Genomic DNA, 20,375 nt, shown 5'->3' with positions numbered 1-20,375 from the left:
TCAAACACAGGCTCTTGGGATGTTGATATGGGAGTCAGGACAGGATGGGGGCACCCCCAGCAGGGAGATACCCACCCAGCCTAGCTCCCACAAAGACCACCTTGAGACCCTGACTTTATCTCCTCTAGGTTACCCTTCAATAGTTACAAATTATTGCCAAGTGGGGAACCCTAATACCCAGCTGAATGGTCACCTCGATGGGCACAGACCCCAGGACTCGTTGATAGACCACATGGTTCAAATCCATGCCGAGCAAAATGGGGAAGATATAAGAAGCTGTGGAAGTCCAGGACCTCCTTCCAGTGCTGAGACCCTGAATATTTATGTCACGAATTACATCTTACTATTGTAGCTTCTAGGATAATTTAAAGGGAATATGTCTTCATTCAGCGGGTAATTTCACAGATGCAATTCATTACTCTCAGAAGCTCTCTGAGTTGAAAATGTAAACAGGTTCAAAAAAGGCTTGGATAGACTCATGTGTGTTACATCCATAATGGACAGCAAAAGAACAGTTCAGGAAAACGCAGGCTACATTTCAAAGTTTTGCAGGTTTGAAATTCAAAAAGGGCTCTTCTGCTCCCTGAAGCTGGTGCTGCTCTCGGAAAACCCACCCAATGGCCCCCAGATAATATTTCTTTCGACTTAAAACAGGGTGAAAATCTTCTACCTCCTCTTGTGCAGCCCGTGAGCTAAGAATGGCTTTTAACTTTATGAAATGGTTGGGAAAAAGGGGGAAAAAAAAAAAAATCAAAAGAAGAATAACATCTCATGGTATTAAACTATGTAAAATGTCCTAAAATTTAAATTTTAGGGTTCATCCAGTTTTATCTGAACGTAGACACATTTATTTATTCATTTACACATTGTCTGCGCCTGTTGCTACAGAGATCCACAAAGAGGCCCATGAAGCTAAAAATATTGACTGTCTGGCCCTTGACATAAAAGGTTTGCAAACTATGAAAAGATTTTTAAACTGGGGCCCTACTGGGTCTCACTGCCTCATCCAGGCTAGCATGTTGGGGTGCTTCTGCTCACACCCCCAAAAGCCAAGGAGTATACCATGATGCGTGGTTTTGCTGAGAAGGGGATAAAAAGGTGTAGACCACAGCACAACCAGCCTTGGTGTTATCAGAGAAGGGCCCACAGAATGTTGGCAACTATACATTTTAACAGACAGGAAAAAAGGAAAAAAAACCCAACCCACCCCTATAATTCATCACCAGGTTTGGCAAGAAAAAGAGTCCCCATCCAAGAATGGGGGATGTGTCAGCTCCAACAACATCAGCATGAACCACACGACTGGAAACAAACACGCCCACCACATCAAAAGAGAACTTTTTTGCTTACAATGATAAAAAATGAAATTTTGTCCTAAATGGAACCATTTTTCTCCAGCATGTGGTAATGATTTTCAGAAGGAAAGAACTTCGATTTTTATATCCGTTGGACAATATGGCATTCTGCTTTTTTTTTTTTTCAATTTTAGGATGCTAGATGTAAGTTTCAGGGTGAAAACAGGCTCACTTTAAATGTAAATATATAAATAAATGGCATAGAGCATGGATACAGGATCATTAAAATGGAACTTTAGTGCTTTTTCAGTTTCTAACTGAAGCCATAAATGTTCAGATCTGATAGGGGAAAAAAAAAAACCTAGAGATATCAGTGAATTCCAAGTCTAGGGTTAAAGGAACTTATACTAGAAACAACAGTTTTGGCAGGAGAAGAAAGTTGGTTGTTTTTTTTTTTTTTTTTCCCCTTGAACTGTTCCTTTCCTTTCAACTTCTGAAGGTCAGCTGTATTCATTTAAATGCAATCTCTCCCTTTATCAGCCACAGTCAGACACACAGATAATATTCCTGGCTTAAGGCTTCAAATCACAACATTTAATTATTTTTAAAAAATCAATCTGAAACTATTAAATACATTATTTTAAAATAAATGTATTCTTTTCCTTCTAAAATGTTTAGGCAGTTTTAATCTTTTCTGTTGTTATTAAGACAATTGTGGGGGTTTTCTCCCCCTGTCTGGGGGAACACTGTTCTATATCCTCATTAAATATCTCTAATTAATTCACTATTTCTCTCTATTGTGGGTTTTTTTTCTGGCTTTGATGGGTTTATCACCTTTCCTGCTCACATCACTTTCTTTCTACAACCAAAGATCACTCTCTCTGCATGAAGTAGCCACTGACATGGCTGAGTGTGGACAGTGAGTGACAGAAGGGGGTTTCTTTTGTTGTTATAGGTTATAACTGTTTTATAGAAGATACATATTTTATCAAAAGTTTTCACTCATTAAAGGAGTGACTCTGTATGTATACACTATGACCATCCTGCGTTATACAGAAGCTGGAATGGCACAACTTCACTTCATCCCAACAAGTTCATTGGTAATGGACCACCAGCAGCCCTCAGAGTAATGACCAGCAGCCCTCAGAGTAATGACCAGCGGCCCTCAGAGTAATGACCAGCAGCCCTCACGCTAATGAGCAGGGCAAGGAATCCAACCAGCACAGAAACCCCAGCTCCCTCCCACTCAAATCTAAATGCTGCAGTTTTGGACATCTTTTTCCCCTTCCCCATCTTCCTACACACACACACCGTGGACCCACCACCCACATGCCACAGTGAGGGGCAGCCTCAGGTGGGGCCCTTTGTGTCTGGTTTTGTGAGTCGCAACTCTCAAGATGAAGTTCCAAGAAAAGTCAGGGTTTGGGAGAAACATGGTTTCAGTCTATCTGAGCCCTGGAACAATGATAAACTGTACCCCAGACTTCCACTGGGGAGGCTGCATTTCAAAAGCTATACGGGGGCTCCCCAGCAAGGACCCTTGGCTTCTGGAAGGAGGCTCTTACCTCATTGGTTGTGAGTGTGAGAATTCGATCCAAGTCTTCTACCAACTGCTTGAAGGTGGGTCTCTGTGAGGGTACCGCATGCCAGCAGTCTCTCATCATCATATACCTGGAAGAGATGGATTTCCTTGGTGAGTTACTTCCCTGAGGACTAGGGGTGTGGCTATAAGCCACTCTTAACAGTCAGTATGGAGAGATGTCCTCAGTTATGAAAATGTATCAGAACTGCCCTAGCAACTGAATTAGGAGGTGGTGATCCACTCTGCCAAAAGAGACACTGCTTAGTTTCTCTGTAAGGCACTTTGATTTACAAAAACATCACTTTATGCAAAATGCTTTAGGACAGTATCTACACCATCAAAAAAGACACTTCTGGGAATTCCCTGGTGGTCCAGTGGTTAGGACTCAGCGCTTTCACCACCAAGGACTGGGCTTCAATCCCTAACTGGGGAACTAAGATCTCACAAGCGATGTGGTACGGCCAAAAACCCAAAAAGACACTTCTGTTTTCCTGGTTGACTTCCAGTATCCCTGTGGCAGTGACTTATAAAAGGGCATCACATTTCCACACTTCTGGACACTGTGGGAAGAGCCAGGTAGGGGTGGGTGGGAATCCAGTTTTCCCTCCCCACACACCCCTGCCAGGACCAAAGCTGCTCTACTGTTATCTGCCTGACACTCTGGACAAAGGTTCCTCAGTTTTGAAAAACTGAAGTTTGATAAGCACAACATTAAGGCAAGGTTCTTATGAATTAATCTGTCGTCACTGAGCTATGCCTTCACTTCCTGATTAACTCCTGGACAGGCTTAGGCTCCCAGGCCTTATCTTGACGATGGGTTTCGACAGACCCTCTATAGTAGAAAAAGCCCCAGGAATGACAAGGAGCACAATAAATGCCTTTATATAATATACTATAAAATGTGACCATTCATCTGATGCCCACTGTGCACCGAAAAGCACTCATGGGATTACTGATATAAAATCCCCATGAAACAATACCCAAGAGACTGCAGTCTCTGGAACAATCCCTCTTCTTAGTTGACACTGGGAGCTGGGAGGAGAAACACCTTTTCAAAGCGCTGATTTTACTGCACAAGACGCTTGTCACCAACACAAGTAATTCCACTTAAAGTACAGGGTAGGTTTTGCTCGAAACCAGTTTTATAGTCAGATCAGGATTAACAGTCAGACTATATTAGCACCTGGACAAATTTTTAATCCTCTGCACTGAAATATGGCTAAAATATAGATAAGCAGACACTAGTTCATTCACCCTGAGGGCTGTGGTCAAAATCCATCTATAATAGCAATGGTCACAAAGAGGCTGCAGAAGCACCCACTCTCTACTCACAGTGCAGAGGCCACAGACCACTCATAAGAAATGGAGGCAGCCCCATGGGTCTCAGGCTTGTGCATGAGGGAAGGCTTGATGTATCTTCCTCTCACAGCGAGGACAGCACAGTGGCCCAGGAAGATTACTGTGGGGGCTCACTGTGGATGGCTGGGAGCCCTCGGCCAAGCACTCAACACCTCAGTGGGGTAAAGCTCACGCCACACCACCTCAGGAGGATGCTCTTTCTTTTGGACAGTCAGGCCTGTCCATGGAACTCTCTATCTCAGTTCTGGGATTGAGCCCAGAAGTCTCCGCTATTCTTTTTCTCAGGACGTATTTAGAAACCTGGGGGCCTAAGGAAACGGAACCAGCCAGGAGAAGCGTTAGTGGCGTGGTGGGTCCCCTTGGGGCATCAGGAGAGACAAGAGCCCTTACAGTTCGTTGGTGCAGTTTGCTGGCTTGTCCATCCTATGTCCTTCCTTAAGCAGCTTAAAAAGTTCCTCCACGGGAATCCCTGGGTAGGGCGAGCCCCCTAACGTGAAGATCTCCCACATTAACACCCCGAAGGACCAGCTGCAAAGAGGGGAGAAAACAGCATTAGTAACCCATCTGAATCACAGAAACCTAAACACACCCAGTTAAGAAAACAAACTCCCCCGTGCTTCTTACATTCAAAGACAAATGACCGGGGCCCTCCTGCAGTTCATCCAACCTGCCCCTTCCTGCCTCCAGAAAGCATCCCCAGATGACAATGAGGAGATATTCTGATGGAATTTTCCATCAGCAGACAACAGATAAGTGATGGTAAACCATCACTCTTGGGGGAGGGTGGGAAGGGGAAACAAGGGATGGAAATTTGGTTCTTTCTTCCTCCGTCTACCACTTTCAAATAAAACTCTTTGTCTTTATGCAGCGTTATCAACATGAGCTTCTATGCTGGAAACACACCCTCACTGATTCTATTAGGGTGAGTTTCAGAAATGAAACTGACTTCAGTTTTGTATACAGCAAGAGAAGCAGCTCACTGCAAAACTGGAAACCACAAGGCTCTCCTTCTAGGACTGCTGAAGAGAACCAGTGGCCGTGGCACGGGCTCCATGCCTGCGCCAGAAACCCTCCTGCCCACACAAGAGTAGCTCAGCTAACTTTTTAACTTTTGGAATAATTATAGATTCACAGGAACTTACAAAAATAGACCAGCGCGATCCTCTGTACCTCTCACCCAGTTTCTCACAATGGTAACATCTTTCCACCAGATTTCCAAAGCTAGAATTCTAAAATACCGCTTGGAGCCTAGCCCTGATGGTATTTTTAAGCGTATCATAATTGAAATACTGTAGAGTTTTCACTCTATTGCTGTAATGTTATCAAGGCTGCAAAGACGAGGTTGGACATTTTTCAAAGGATAAACAGGGAGTAGGCTCTGTGGAGATCCCCTGAGTGGATCTCATCCCAACCAGCCTCCCTGTTAGGACAAACCTAGGATGGGGAAAATACGACAAACCGCTCTCAAGAAGGAAAAGTTGAAGAGCGCGAAGAACATGCCAACAGCTTGGCAAATTAGATGGCAGCTTTGTACTTGCACATCCGTGAGTGAGTTCAAGGGGGGAGCTTCCGCTCTGGCAGGAGCAGGTTAGCGGTTCCACCTCCCGTGTGCTTTGAAGCCAGGCAGATTAGTAACAGAGCATTGGTTACCAGCCTAGCAGAAAATCCGTCCTTTCTAAGGCTGGCTCCTGCACCTTCTCTGCGTGTGTGAAATGCAGCAGGCACCAAAGAAGGAAGGAAGGCGAGGAACGGACAAGATTTCTGCAAGTCAACCCCAGGGAGAAGGCAGCGACAAGGGAGTTACTCACACATCGCTCTGATGGGTGTACACTCTGTCGAAAAGGGCTTCGGGAGCCATCCACTTGACCGGAAGTCGGCCCTGCGAGCGTGGAAGAAATGTCAAACCCAGTATACTAAAACCACTTTACTTTAGCAGCCCTCACTGGGCTGTGCCCTGTTTATTTTAAGAGCTGACACTCTAATGGTTTTTGCTGGAGAGTCATTAGTGAAAAAAATACGCTCCAAAGGGACTATGCAGAGTGTGGGTGATGCACAGATACGGACATGTTGATAAAGGGTCGTTTCCTCGTGATCATACATCTTCCCCAGCACGTTGACACACCCTGGCCCGTTTCTAGGTGAAAATTAACCCAGAAACTCACAAGCTCCAATCTTTGCTAGGGAATTTCCGGACGAGGAGCCTTGTGAAGATCCTAGAGGCTGATTATTCAGTATATAAGACTGGTTCACTTTTACTGAGAGAGTCTTAACTCTTAGTAAGAGTTAAGCCTGAATTTGCTTATTGAGAAGTTTGTAAGGAGTAAAGCCAACGAGCAGGAATAAAAAGGCATTGGTTGTTCTAGTTCTGAACGTTATCTTTCACCTGGAATGCTCCGTGCCCCCAACACCCTCCCACCAAATCATCACCGTAGACTCACATTTGTGGTCTTTTTGTAATAGTCTATATTGTTGATATCTCTGGCCAGTCCAAAGTCAGCTATTTTCATCACGTTGTTTTCTGTTACCAAAACATTTCTGGCAGCTAAATCTCGATGAATGCACTGAAATTAAAAAAAAAAAAAAAAAACTTCTTTCAAAATGCTGTAAGGATAAAAAGGTAACACAAGTACTTGTTACAATGTAGACAGAAAATACAACTGAAGTCAAAAATTGGTGTTTCTTTTCTAATTAAAGACTAAGGCCCCAACTATTTCAAAGAGCAAAGGTAGATAAGAAACCACATGCCTTTTTAACTTCAGTTGACTGGCATCCTTCACATTGTGAAGACTCAAATGGAATTTTTTCCTCTCTGCAGTTCAGGACCCTGTTTTCTTGCTCATTTTTGAGGCTGTCCCCCTGCTGAGTTCCACCCCATCCCTTCTCTTGGCTCACTCTCCTCCTCTCTCCCCACCCCTTCAGATTCCTTGGCTTAACTCCTCTCTCCCTCAAAACAGAGGACCTGTCCCATTAATTCTGTATATTTCCATACATCCTCATGGCTCCCATTCTTAGCTACATAGGAAAGATCTTCAAATTCTTATCTCTATCCTGACCTCTCTCCTGGGATCCAGATTCTCACTTTTATCAGGCTACAGGACATTGCCACATCCCTTTGGCACCTTAAGTTCAAGGTCTCTACTCTTTTCTTCTTGGTCTTTTTCATACACACCTGTGATATACACACCAGACTTTTTTACACACTCCTCCCAAGTTCTTTTTGATTTCAACTCCCAAATGCCTCTCCGATCTGTCCACCCAGCTCCCTTCCCACTGCCACCAGCTTAGTCCGGGGTCTCATCACTGCCCACCCCCGTGCCCCACAGGAGGCCACAATGTCTGCACGGCAATCTCTGTGCTTCCAGACTTAGCCCTGTTGCATCTTTTTTTCTATTTCCCTCAAATTTCGTTTCTGAAGGAGCTGGTCACATCTGTTCCGGGCTTATATCAAAATCACTGCCTGTCTATCCAAATTCTCTGTCCAGTTCTCACCCAACACCTGGCCCCCACACAGGGCCCAACCTATATCTGCCACATACACAGGGGCCAGGCACTGAAATGCTTACTGCAGGGCAGTCGATTCATGGTACTGATGCGATCTCTTCAGTCTCAGAAAGCTCTAGTTCTTGTAACTTCTATATTTCCTTTCTCAAATGATATGCTTTTGTAAGCTGTTGAAAGCATTCTAGTTGTACTTTAATATACCAAAATTTCATCAGGATACATAGTAATTGGGGTCCCAAATCATCACCTCCTGGTTTTGGAAATGTAAGGTAGACAGAAGTAAACAAACATCCCTAACAAAGCCTTTTACACAGGTTCTGGGCAAAGGCAAACTATTATATGAAGGAGAGACTCCTAGCAACCCCTCTGATATGGGTGAGATGGGGCTGATTTTAGATAGATACTACAAGAAACAGGCCATTTTAAAAAAGGAGCAAGCCAAACTCTCCCTGAAGAATGAATTAGGAATAATTTCTTTCCACCCACCCTCCAACTAGTCCTTGTTTTAATCCCCGTCTGTGGCCCCCTGGATGGGCTAAGGTCATTGAAGAGAAAGCAAGAGAAGCCCACACGCTGCCTGTGCCCAGCCAGAATGGAAGCAGGAAATGTGAGAGCTCCCAGAAGCCGCCCGGGGATCCGGTCGGGGCAGGAGCCGGGTTCCTGGTTTTGGAGGCCTCTTCAAATGGAACTTCCAAGTCCTGGGCCAAACTCTCCCGGTGGTGTGCTCCCCGCCGACAAGACTCTGTGCGTTTGGCAAGCCATGCGGTCAGAAGAATCTGGCTCCCTGTGCACGGGGCTCCGACCACACATAAGGGCTCAACTCCGAGTCACCGTGATGGCGACCTCCATTTTCACTGTGAAAGCCAGAATCCATCACCAGCCTCCTGCGTCCCAGGGGGCTGGGAAACACCAAAGCCCACCCTCTGGGCTGAACAAGAAGAGACTTGGAACCAGTACCCAAGAAAAAGAAAATAATCAATGTCAAGCCAAACTTCCATCATCTGCAGAAATCTGAGTTGTTCTCCAGTGCAAAGAGCTGGCCGTTTTATATAACTAGAGCTCTTTGGAATATCTGGTATTCCTTTTTTTTCTTTAAATAAACGAAGGTCAATGGGTCCCTAAGGGAAGGAAGACGAGTACCTCTATGACCCTGACAGTGTGCTGGGTGCCTCTGCACAGCTGATCACATTAAATTTCCAAGGCAACTTATGAGATGGGTGTTATCATAGCCATTATAAAGATGAGGAAGCTAAGCTTAAAAAAAAAAAAAAAAAACCAGCAAAAATAAAAACAGCTGTTAAAAGTTAAACACCTTGGAGGTTTAACTGTCCTTAAGATTTTATAAAAAAGAAAAATTAGTGTACTTTACACTAAAAATAGAAAGGCTTGCATAACTAGGATAAGGCTCAAATACCACGTCACCCACTGTGTTACTGTACACATCACAGTGTCTCTTAACTTGTCCATCTCCAGTGTCTCCAGCTTAAGCGCAGGACTGCAGGTTCATCTCTACACGCCCAGCACAGAGCCTGACCCCATCAATGTCCACTCAGCTGAATTTCTAATTACACTCCATCAGCAATGAGCCAGATGTCACAGCCAACAGTTCCTCAGGTCTCTAACAAACACATTGCCCTCCACTGGGACAGAATCCGTGTGGCACAGCTAGGATCTGACCTGTCCCCTGCTTTTCCATTTTCCACTACCCGAAATAAGCCCTCCAGTTTTAGAAGCAGGTTCCACTCAGGGCACCATCCTTAAGATCCTCATCTAGAACCTGCTTAAACCTGTTCTAGGTCTTTAATTACAGGTGGCCTTTGGCAAAGAGCTTTGGAAACACGACTGCAAAGCCTTAGGAAACAGACTCTGTCCCCTCAATTCCACCCTGGGTTGGCAAATGAAGCCCCAGCACACGGCATTTCTCCTCATCTTCTTGGTCTTCTTTATATACACCTGTGATACACACAGAATCCTTTACACTCCTCCTGAGTTCTTTCTTATTTCAACTCCCAATGCCTCTCCAGCGGTCCTCTTCTTGGTCCAGAGAGGCAGGAATATCTGAGAGCAAGATAGCTGAGTAGAAAAGCAAAACGCCAGGTCTGGGACCAGCCTCTTTATTCTCTGAACTGACGAGTCCTCATCTCAGAAATGAGCACAGTGACATACACACACCTGGGCTCAAAGGTTTCCTGGAGTTTCCTAACAGCCCCCAGCATATTTACCCAGAGGACAGGGATTATAAACACACCTGTTTCTGAGTTATTCTGGGGTTGCGGACAATACTGTATGTAAAATGTTTGCCCCAGGCCTGCTGGACATTAAGCTCTCAAAAAGTGGTAGTGATTAGTAGTGTAATTATGATTACAGTACTCCTAATAAGAGTACTTTCAGTTTGTCATTCTAAAATGTATTCTTTTCCCCATTTTGCTGAGTTCATCTGATCCTCTGTTCTCTTTCCACCACACCACACAGCAAAGCAGGAAGGCTCTGATCCTCTAGGCCAGGGTGCGATGCGGGTGGTGGGGCAGGACTCAACCATCTTCTGTCTCCTCCTTCTGCCTTCCCGAGACTCCTCTCTGGACCTCTAAACCACATTCTGGGTTTCCTCCTCCTCCTCTGAGGGTGTCTCCTCCGTCTTTTCCTGTGCTTTAAGTCAATCTGTGGACTTGAGAGGTTTCTCAGGGTTTGACTCCAAGCTTCTGTTTCTGCCTCTCCCCAACCTCCCTGCCCAAGGTGAACTCATCCGTTCCTGTGCCCTGAACCTATACCTTTTTCACTGGCTCCAGTGCCTCACCTAGCCCCCCAGAGCTGAGCTGCAGCCTTCAGCTTCCTGGCGGACATCTGCCTTTGAATGACCCTCGGACATACTGGAAATGCACCTGGGGTTTCCCACCGGAATCAATTCCTGCCACCGCCCCTGCCCCTCCCATCTTCCTCATCCTGATAAGCTGTACCACCATCATACCGCCGTCCAGTTTCTCAAGGTGGAAATCCAGCAGTCATCCTTGGTCCCTCTTCCTCTCCCTCCCGTATCTACCCCATCCTTTAACTGTCCTGATGGCAAAATATATCCCAAAGCAATCTACTTCTCTGGTATCTGTCAGAGCCAATAAACCTTAGCCAAAACCATGGTCACAAGTAGCCGGCTTTATACTGTGAACCTGATCCAAATCACTGCCCCTTGGAGGGGGGAAGGATGGCAACCTACTCCAGTATTCTTGCTTGGAGAATCCCAGGGACAGAGGAGCCGGGTGGGCTGCCATCTATGGGGTCACACAGAGTCAGACACGACTGAAGCGACTTAGCAGCAACAGTAGCAGCAGCCCCTTGGAGGCTTCCCCAGCGCCAAGAGCTGAGTCTTGCCTGGGGCTGTCAGCTTCGGAATGAGCAGGGCCTGCCTCCACACAGCCTGTCCCTCTGCAGGAGGGCTCAGCCATCACGTTTGGTCCCCAAATCCTCCAACCCCCGATTCCTGCCCCCATGCCAGGGGCTTCCTCCACAGCACGATTCTCAGCCTTTCAACATGCTTACTTTTGTGCCCACGTTTATTGTTGATTTCTAAAACCAGCTTGAACATCTGGAAGTTCATGGTTCACATATTGCTGAAGCCTGGCTTGGAGAATTTTGAGCATTACCTTACTAGCATGTGAGATGAGTGCAATTGTGCGGTAGTTTGAGCATTCTTTGGCACTGCCTTTCTTTGGGATTGGAAAGAAAACTGACCTTTTCCAGTCCTGTGGCCACTGCTGAGTTTTCCAAATTTGCTGGCATATTGAGTACAGCACTTTCACAGCATCATCTTTCAGGATTTGAAATAGCTCCACTGGAATTCGATCACCTCCACTAGCTTTGTTCGTAGTGATGCTTTCTAAGGCCCACTTGCCTTCACATTCCAGGATGTCTGGCTCTGGGTGAGTGGTCACACCATGGTGATTATCTTGGTCATGAAGATCTTTTTTGTACAGTTCTTCTGTGTATTCTTGCCACCTCTTCTTAATATCTTCTGCTTCTGTTAGGTCCATACCATTTCTGTCCTTTATCGAGCCCATCTTTGCATGAAATGTTCCCTTGGTATTCCTAATTTTCTTGAAGAGATCTCTAGTCTTTCCCATTCTGTTTCTTTCCTCTATTTCTTTGCATTGATTGCCGAGGAAGGCTTTCTTATCTCTCCTTGCTAGTCTTGGTTTTAGAAAAGGCAGAGTAACCAGAGATCAAATTGCCAACATCCACTGGATCATGGAAAAAGCAAGAAAGTTCCAGAAAAACATCTATTTCTGTTTTATGGACTATGCCAAAGCCTTTGACTGTGTGGATCACAATAAACTGTGGAAAATTCTGAAAGAGATGGGAATACCAGACCACCTGACCTGCCTCTTGAGAAACCTATATGCAGGTCAGGAAGCAACAGTTAGAACTGGACATGGAACAACAGACTGGTTCCAAATAGGAAAAGGAGTATGTCAAGGCTGTATACTGTCACCCTGCTTATTTAATTTATACACAGAGTACATCATGAGAAATGCTGGGCTGGAAGAAGCACAAGCTGGAATCAAGATTGCCGGGAGAAATATCAATAACCTCAGATATGCAGATGACATCACCCTTATGGCAGAAAGTGAAGAGGAACTAAAAAGCCTCTTGATGAAAGTGAAAGAGGAGAGTGCAAAAGTTGGCTTAAAGCTCAACATTCAGAAAACTAAGATCACGGCATCTGCTCCCATCATTTCATGGGAAATAGATGGGGAAACAATGGAAACAGTGTCAGACTTTATTTTGGGGGGCTCCAAAATCACTGCAGATGGTGACTGCAGCCATGAAATTAGAAGATGCTTACTCCTTTGAAGGAAAGTTATGACCAACCTAGATAGTATATTCAAAAAGAGATATTACTTTACCAAAGAAGGTTCATCTAGTCAAGGCTATGGTTTTTCCAGTGGTCATGTGTGGATGTGAGAGTTGGACTGTGAAGAAAGCTGAGCGCCAAAGAACTGATGCTTTTGAACTGTGCTGTTGGAGAAGACTCTTGAGAGTCCCTTGGACTGCAGGGAGATCCAACCAGTCCATTCTAAAGGAGATCAGTCCTGGGTATTCATTGGAAGGACTGATACTAAAGCTGAAACTCCAATACTTTGGCCACCTCATGTGAAAAGTTGACTCACTGGAAAAGTCCCTGATGCTGGGAGGGTTTGGGGGCAGGAGGAGAAGGGGATGACAGAGGATGAGATGGCTGGATGGCATCACTGACTCGATGGACATGGGTTTGGGTGAACTCGGGGAGTTGGTGATGGACAGGGAGGCCTGGCGTGCTTCAGTTGATGGGGTTGCAAAGAGTCGGACACGACTGAGCAACTGAACTGAACTGATTGTTGATTTCACTTGCTGTCCCCCACAGTGCCCGCTCCAAGAGGCTGAGGATGGCATCCATTCCAGTCACCCACAGGGAGCCTGACCCAGCGCACCAGGCATCCGAATCAGGAACACTCAGGCATATTTGCTGAAGGATTAATAAAAGCACCAGGCCAGCCTTCTACCACTTTTATCAGGAGTAGCTCCTTGCTGAGCCCCCAAAATCATCCCCCCTCCACACCAGAGCAGGAGGACAGAGCAAGAAGGACTGGAGGGTCAGATGTGGGGGAGCCTGCAGGCAGGATGGCTTCCCAGGGTTTTACTTAGCAATTCTTCCAAGTTACAGAAAGGTAAAATAGAACAATGGATATCCATGTTTGCCAGATTCAATTCTTAGGCTTCCTTGCTCTCTCTTTCTCTCTATACCCAGACTCCCCCCACTCTCTCTCTCTCTCTCTCTCTCTCTCTCTCTCTCTCTGTATCTCTCTCTCACACACACACACACTTTTTGTGGCTGAACCATTTAAAAATGAGTTGCAGACTTCATTAGCAGGTATCTCCTACCTTAACACAAGACCTTTATCACTGCCCCCAAATTTAACACTGAAACAGTCACATTATCTAATATATAGTCCATACACATATTTTAAATGCTCATAAATGGTTTTTACAAAAGTTGTCCCCCTACCTCCCACCCAGAACAGGAACCTAGTCCAGGATCACAAATTTAGTTGTCATGACTCTTAAGCCTCTTTTCATCTGGAACCCTCTCTGCAGGATTTTTTTTTCAATCTTTTGTGACTCTGACATTTTGAAGCAATGTCTTGTCAAATGTCCCACATTCTGGATCTGATTGTCTGACACGTTAGCTGGCAAAGTCTGCTGCAAACACACACACACGTACACATGCACACAACTTCACTCTGTCTTGGTTTCTTAAAATCTATACATTGGGAGATTTTATAGGAAAAAATATTTTTTTTGAAAAATCTTCAACTCTGGACTCTTTTGCTAAGGAGAAAAAACCAGAGCACGTGGTAACTCTGGCTGTGTTCCCACCTGGCTACAGACAGCAGGGGCCGAGCTACAGCGGGGCCCTTCCTGAATCGCTACGTGGTGTGATGCGACAGTGGCCACCTTGCCCCGTCAATGACCGCCATGGCCAAGATCCAGCGGGGGGACAGAGGGTCCATGCCCACCAGAGGCTCTTACTTCTTTGGGGACACGAGGAATTACTGATGTTTCATGACATGCCAGAGCAGATAAGAACTGACCCACCTCTGCCCAAGGAAGAAGCTATGGACCGTCCCCGAAGTGTGGGCCAGGGAAGGACATCTGGGGCCAATCCAAAATGCCCCAGGGGACATCTGGGCACCCGTCTAACTGCTTTCAGAATAATTCAGATGTTTCAAGTTCCAACTGCATGCGGCATGCTCGGAATGCAAGTGATTCACCTCAGGGGACCTGGCCAACTTTTAACCGCAGAGGGTCACCTCACGAAATGAGACAAAATAAATCCCGAGAATACCTGGCTCTCGATGTCACCATAACATCCCATCATTTGATCTCCATTCCTAGAATCTTTAACTTGATTTCAAACTCCAAACCACAGAGACGACACCCAAAGTCCACATCCAGAGACTCAAGAACCACAAAACAAAGCCAAAAGATCATCGGCACCAAAGGCAGCGCCCCCTAACCCCGCTGCCGTCCACCTGGAAAGCTGGTTCCCCAAAGGGTGCCGGCCAGCCCATCTCTGAGAAGAGACATCTTCTCTGCTCAACTCTGCGGCGCTGCTACAGGTCTATGACGCAACTCTGGCTGTTAAAGAGTTCATCAAACCCCAGTATGAATAATGCAAGACATATTTTCCAGGTTGTACAAGACAGGCCAGGGCTTGATTCAGCAAACGAGCACATCCAAATGGTCTGTTTTCTTCACATATTTTTCACTGGAATCCATCCAACCAAGGAGAAGGGGAAGGACTCACTTTCTGGGAAGCCAAGTACTCCATGCCCCGGGCCAGCTGGTAGGTACACGACACCAGGTCCTTGAAGGCCATCTGCTCCTCGGGAACGCGGTTGATGTCGTAGGAATACTCCATCCCGGGTGGCCTCCGGGCGCGCAGGTATTCCCGAAGGTTGCCTTTAGAGGCGTATTCAACGATGACATAGAGCGGCCCTGTGGATGGAAAACACGAGCTGGAGAGGCAGCGAACCCTGGAGCTGCCCTGGGGCAGCTCTGCCAAGGAGTTCGTAGCTATTACAACTCAGTGCTTTATTATTTTTTTTTTTAATTTAAACATACAGAACGGCACACACAAAAACAGAACACCTGCCTTCTAATCTCCCCCCAAATGACAACGAACACCCGGTCGAGGTAGACTCAACAGTCTTTAATAAAACAGAAATGCTTCATGAGTGCCCCTTTCTTGTCATGTCCCCTCTTAGAAAGCAAGGGCTACCATAAATTTGCTGCTCTCATTTAATTTTAACAATTTTACAAACACATGTGTATCAATAAACGATGTATTATTTTTAGCAACATCAATAAGTAATAAAGACACAGCTTTGCAACAGTTTCCCCCCACACATGATCTTTCTGGAAGCCAGTCAGGCTGATAAAAAATAGATCCAGATCATTCCGTTTAACGCTTACATAGATTCTACCATATAAATATACCGTGCTGTATTCATCCACTCCCCCGATGGGTGTGTTCAGGCGTGGGCCATTGCCCACGTTGTGCGACGAACTCTGCAAGCCAGCGCATGGCTCCTTACACACGCGTGCGATAATGTCCCTATGGCACAGACCAGCCTGTTTCCGTGTGTAAATGTTACTGGCACCCAGCGAGGCCAATTCATTTCTGTATTGTTTGTGGCAGCTTTCTCACTCCAGCAGTAGAGGTGGGTGGCTGCCACAAAGCCAAAAATACTTACAATAACCCTTTACAGTCTCCTGACTCCCGGTAGAGACCTCAAAGGGAAATTGCCGAGGCAAAAAACAGGCATTCCAAGTTTATTAATTATCATCAAACTGGTTCCCAAAGTGACACAGATCATTTATGAGAGAAGCCAGGGTTCTCACTCCCCGGAGGAAGATAACATGTCCTTCCTGTCCCCTCTTTAAGGCCACTCCTGGGGACTCACCCATAGCAAGACATGGTTCCTCAATCCCATTTCAAGGGAAGAACTTGTCAACCAAAATGCAGGATCTTACATTGGGAACTCTCTCTCTAAACATAATGAGATGGCCTTTTCCAAACACCCTCTAGGTTATGTCCAAAAAACAACAGGACGCTACAGGCCTTCCCATCCAGGGTTGCCTAACATCCACCTTTCCCCCTAGACCCCAGGCATGGTCATCAGGAGCGCCTTCCTGAGGTGGGTTTTATAAAAAACTTTAAACATGTGCTTAGGAGGCTCTAGGAGCAAGATCTAAACAACCATACACTTCTAAAATGACGCTGATGCTGAACCCTGGGTTATGTGAATGAATGCATTTTTTTCCTCCTACTCACCATCCTGAGTACAGGCTCCAAGGAGATTTATGATATTTTTGTGTTTCCCAATCATCTTCATCATCTCCATCTCGGACACCAGATCAGAAAGGTCTTTCTCAGTGGCATCATCTAGAACATTAGGTAAGTTGCAGATCAGTTTTGCTACTGCTGGTTGATGAACATTTGGTTGAAACAGAATGAAATTGAATTTCTGAACCAGAAAAGACTTTCCAAATCACCTCTCTCATCTTACTGGTGAAGAAGGAAATGCCCAGAGAACTGCCCTCCTCTATGTCAAATAGCTAATTTGGGGTCAATAGTGTCAAAAGTCAAGACAACTATATATGCCTTGGGCGCTAAGGCCAATTCTTTCCCAGCAAACCTCACAGACATGGGGGCATTCTTCTCTACCAGGAAATAATTCCACCCTCTGGCAGATCGCAGGTATCTCAGAAAACCACATCAAATTTCATGGGACCTAAAAGCAACTGTGAGGACTTCCGTGGAAGAGGAGGAAGGGGAGGAAGATGGGGGCATTTCACATACTTCAGACTGTCTCTGGATCACAGGCTGCTAAGCTGAGCCCTCAAAGCCCACAGGGCACTCACAGATGGATTCAGACAAGGACAAAAGTTCCCATACCAAGGACAAAAGTGTGCGTGCGTGCGTGTGCGTGTGCGTGTGTGTGTGTGTGTGTGTGTGTGTGCCCGCTCCTGCATCTTGAGGGGCTGAAGGTTCTCGCCTTCTATGGGCTTCCCAAGGGGCTGGGATTCCCATACTAAGATAATTAAAGTTTTTAAAACCTCTCTGCTCCATAATTTCAAACAAGAACAGCTTAGGTCCTGCATATCCTGGCTTGCAGTTAAGCTTCCAAAAAGTGGCAAGATTCTTCCTCAGGTACCTGAATTGAACTAATTCAATATGGGAAAATCTGAGCTCACCCCAAAAGGAGGATAGGCCATGGATAGAAGCCATGCTGCATAAAGCTCTTTGGCTTCACAAAAGGAAGAGCAACAGAAGTGCCTGGAGTGTAAAATCCACACGGACACCCATGGAGGAGCGCACACCTGCCCCTCAGAGGGCGAGGCTCCACTGCAGTGACACACGGCGTCCTCTCTAAGCTCTGAGATGCCCACTGGCTATTAAAATGACCACGGCTGATGTCTGTGGTCTTCCCAGGCATCACACCCAAAGTGGGGAGCAGCTCAAAATGTCCTCATTTTCCTGGGGAGCCATTCAGATCCAGAGCTAAGGAAAAACAACCAACAAAACACCCAACACCTTTCCAACGATTTCTACCCTGCTCCCTCCTCTCAGGAAGAGACGTGATGACTCAAAATCCCATGAAAGAAAGAAAAAGCCTGACCCTGGGTGTCCACAATGCGTGAGACTCCCCACCACTGCCCAAGCACACACATTCTGAGAACAGACCTGTCTGCCAGGACATGTGGGAAAAACTCTGCTTGGGGTGTCTTTTCTGAGATGCCCACAATGGGATTTATAATGTAACCGTTTCCTATAACTCTTCTCATAAAAGAATACTGTGGGAAGATGAAGTTAATGGTTAAAAGGTCTTTAGGCTCTTTGGCTGTAGGCATGAGCAGGGTTGGAAGGTTAACACATAAATATTCAGGCTCCCACGAACGCCTCTCGACGTTCACATCTCTGGGTCACTGCTCACTCGTCCCTGAACATGTGAGCAATTCTACACCCGCATCAATGCCATGCGCTCCCTCTTAGCTTCCTAAGCAACTCTCCCAGACCAGGGCCATTCCTGCTCAGTGCCTCTTGCAAAGGAGAAGGACTGGCCTCCTCTCTCTGAGCCTTCTTGGCTCCCCCTAAAAAGGCCAACTTCCCTTTATTTGTAAGCTAAGGTTTGTGTTCTGCATCCAACGTGCCAATACTCATCTAAATTAATCAATTCTATATGAGTCAATATTTTCTAAGCATTTCCAAATATAAAGGTAATGAGCTACCACTTTCTAACAGAACTGGCTTTTCTTTTTTATAAGTGCACACTGCTCAAGATAAATAGTCTGTCCGAGATGCTGATTTATACCGAAAACTTCTCAACCCCTAGGTCAACTATGTGCTCTTTGACCCCGCACCATGATAGAGTTCACACAAAAGGAACATTCTTGATAAGGCAACCCCTTTCTCCTCCCTCCCCACACCACCCCCTCACCTTTCAACATCTTCACGGCCACAGTGACTGCTTCCTTGGGCTTCTCCTTGTCAATTCCCACTGCTTCAGCCATGACCACTTGCCCAAAGCAACCTTCTCCCAGGGGTTTGCCCAGCGTCAGCCTGAATGTGTAAAGGGAGGATTAGTACACGGCATCTGGTACAGCGAGGGAAATTCCAGAACTCAATATAAAAATCTTTCAGCAGCTTACAAAAGCATGGAGCATTTATCATATGGAACTAATGAGACTTGGGGAACACACGCGTCTGAGTATTTTCTTAGTGACGCTTTAGGGAATGTCAGTGACTGCTGGAACAACTATTGAATGTCACATTTGTATTCTTGATTTATTTTCTTTAAGGAAGGTATCCTTGCGAGTCAGGTGGTCAGCTTTCCTAAGTGCTAATGAGGAGAAGCTTTGATCTTGAGCCCATCGAATATTTGTAATTTAGAATGTCTCAAAGAAAACCGTTAAACCTGTTATTTTTTTTTTTTTTGTCTCTGTGAAGTGATGTCTTTAAAAATCACTATTATTTAAATACCAATGGATTTTATGGTCACATTCTGGGCCAAGTTACAAGATATGAATCTTAAACACATTTCAAGGAATCTCTGTTTTTTCATTAAAGGAAAAAGAGAACTCTAGAGAGGGGGGATTTTTCTGACATATTAGTTCAGAAATCCTTATGACTACCCAAAATTAATAATGAAGAAAATCCAAAGTGAACACAACAAACTAAGTTTCTAAGGTCAGAAGTGCTACATGCATCATGCTAATAGCCATATAGACTCCTTGGACATCGGAAAAACCAACAGAATGGAAGCGACTTTGGAATACTTACAAATGTGGGTTTTCATTTAAGTATAACACAGCAAAGTACTGAGCTGCCACTAGTAAGCAGTACTTTTGCTAAGTACGCAATGGTTTGAAAAAGTTAAAGCAAAGACCAAGGGCAGCGTGTGCTATGCTGAGGTCATTCCCTTCCTACCCTGAGCTAAAATTAAATTTAATATCTTGGCAGAAAATAAACATTTGCATTGGAAAAATGGCTAATTTATGTCCTATTGCCCTGCTACTACAAACATAACAATCCTTTCTTTGTACAACGTCTGCCTCCAATCTAATAAACTGCTTCTAAATAGCCTTCATTCATTGGAAATCTGCTCCACCTATGGTTGTGCTAAACACTATTCTGAAACGCTTAGCACTCAGATTTTCCGCACTTAGGGTACTCTGGGTGGGAGCTGACAGACAGACTCCCACTGTTGCCGGTGGTGTCACAAGTGGCAAAAGCTATGGCTTGAACCTGGGAGCTACAATTTCTTAAAATATGATCACAGCTCCCCGACTCAGTCCTATATCCATAGGAACGTGCACAAGAACCCACCAACTTGTTTAGTCAAGCCCAGGCTCGTGAGAAACACCCCCTTCTCACACTCCACAGGTGAAGAAATCATTCTTGGTTTTTTTCTGGTGCCTCACTGGTAAGAATGAAGTAAACAAGTCCTGAATGAATGAACAAACAGCACACAAACAAACTGGAAATCACTTCCGTTAACACTCTAACAAAATGATACCAGTACAGTAATTTGGCTCTAATTTAT

At 45.4% G+C, this 20,375-nt stretch overlaps 1 protein-coding gene across 17 annotated transcripts in view; it reads right to left on the bottom strand.

Moving 5' to 3' along the window:
* FGFR2 (fibroblast growth factor receptor 2) overlaps window positions 1–20,375 on the bottom strand; it is a 107,452-nt gene that overhangs the window by 1,824 nt on the left and 85,253 nt on the right. For all 17 annotated transcript variants that reach the window (XM_027529502.1, XM_027529497.1, XM_027529500.1 and 14 more), the window contains 7 exons: window positions 18,771–18,892; window positions 16,604–16,714; window positions 15,074–15,264; window positions 6,675–6,797; window positions 6,045–6,115; window positions 4,627–4,764; window positions 2,861–2,966 (listed from right to left, as the gene is read on the bottom strand). In XM_027529502.1, coding sequence (XP_027385303.1) covers window positions 2,861–2,966; window positions 4,627–4,764; window positions 6,045–6,115; window positions 6,675–6,797; window positions 15,074–15,264; window positions 16,604–16,714; window positions 18,771–18,892 — 862 coding nt within the window. The remainder of the gene's footprint in view (window positions 1–2,860; window positions 2,967–4,626; window positions 4,765–6,044; window positions 6,116–6,674; window positions 6,798–15,073; window positions 15,265–16,603; window positions 16,715–18,770; window positions 18,893–20,375) is intronic.

The sequence above is a fragment of the Bos indicus x Bos taurus genome, chromosome 26 (assembly GCF_003369695.1).
Source record: "Bos indicus x Bos taurus breed Angus x Brahman F1 hybrid chromosome 26, Bos_hybrid_MaternalHap_v2.0, whole genome shotgun sequence".
Taxonomy (NCBI): Eukaryota; Metazoa; Chordata; class Mammalia; order Artiodactyla; family Bovidae; genus Bos; species Bos indicus x Bos taurus.
This window is presented reverse-complemented; position numbering and strand designations above follow the sequence as displayed.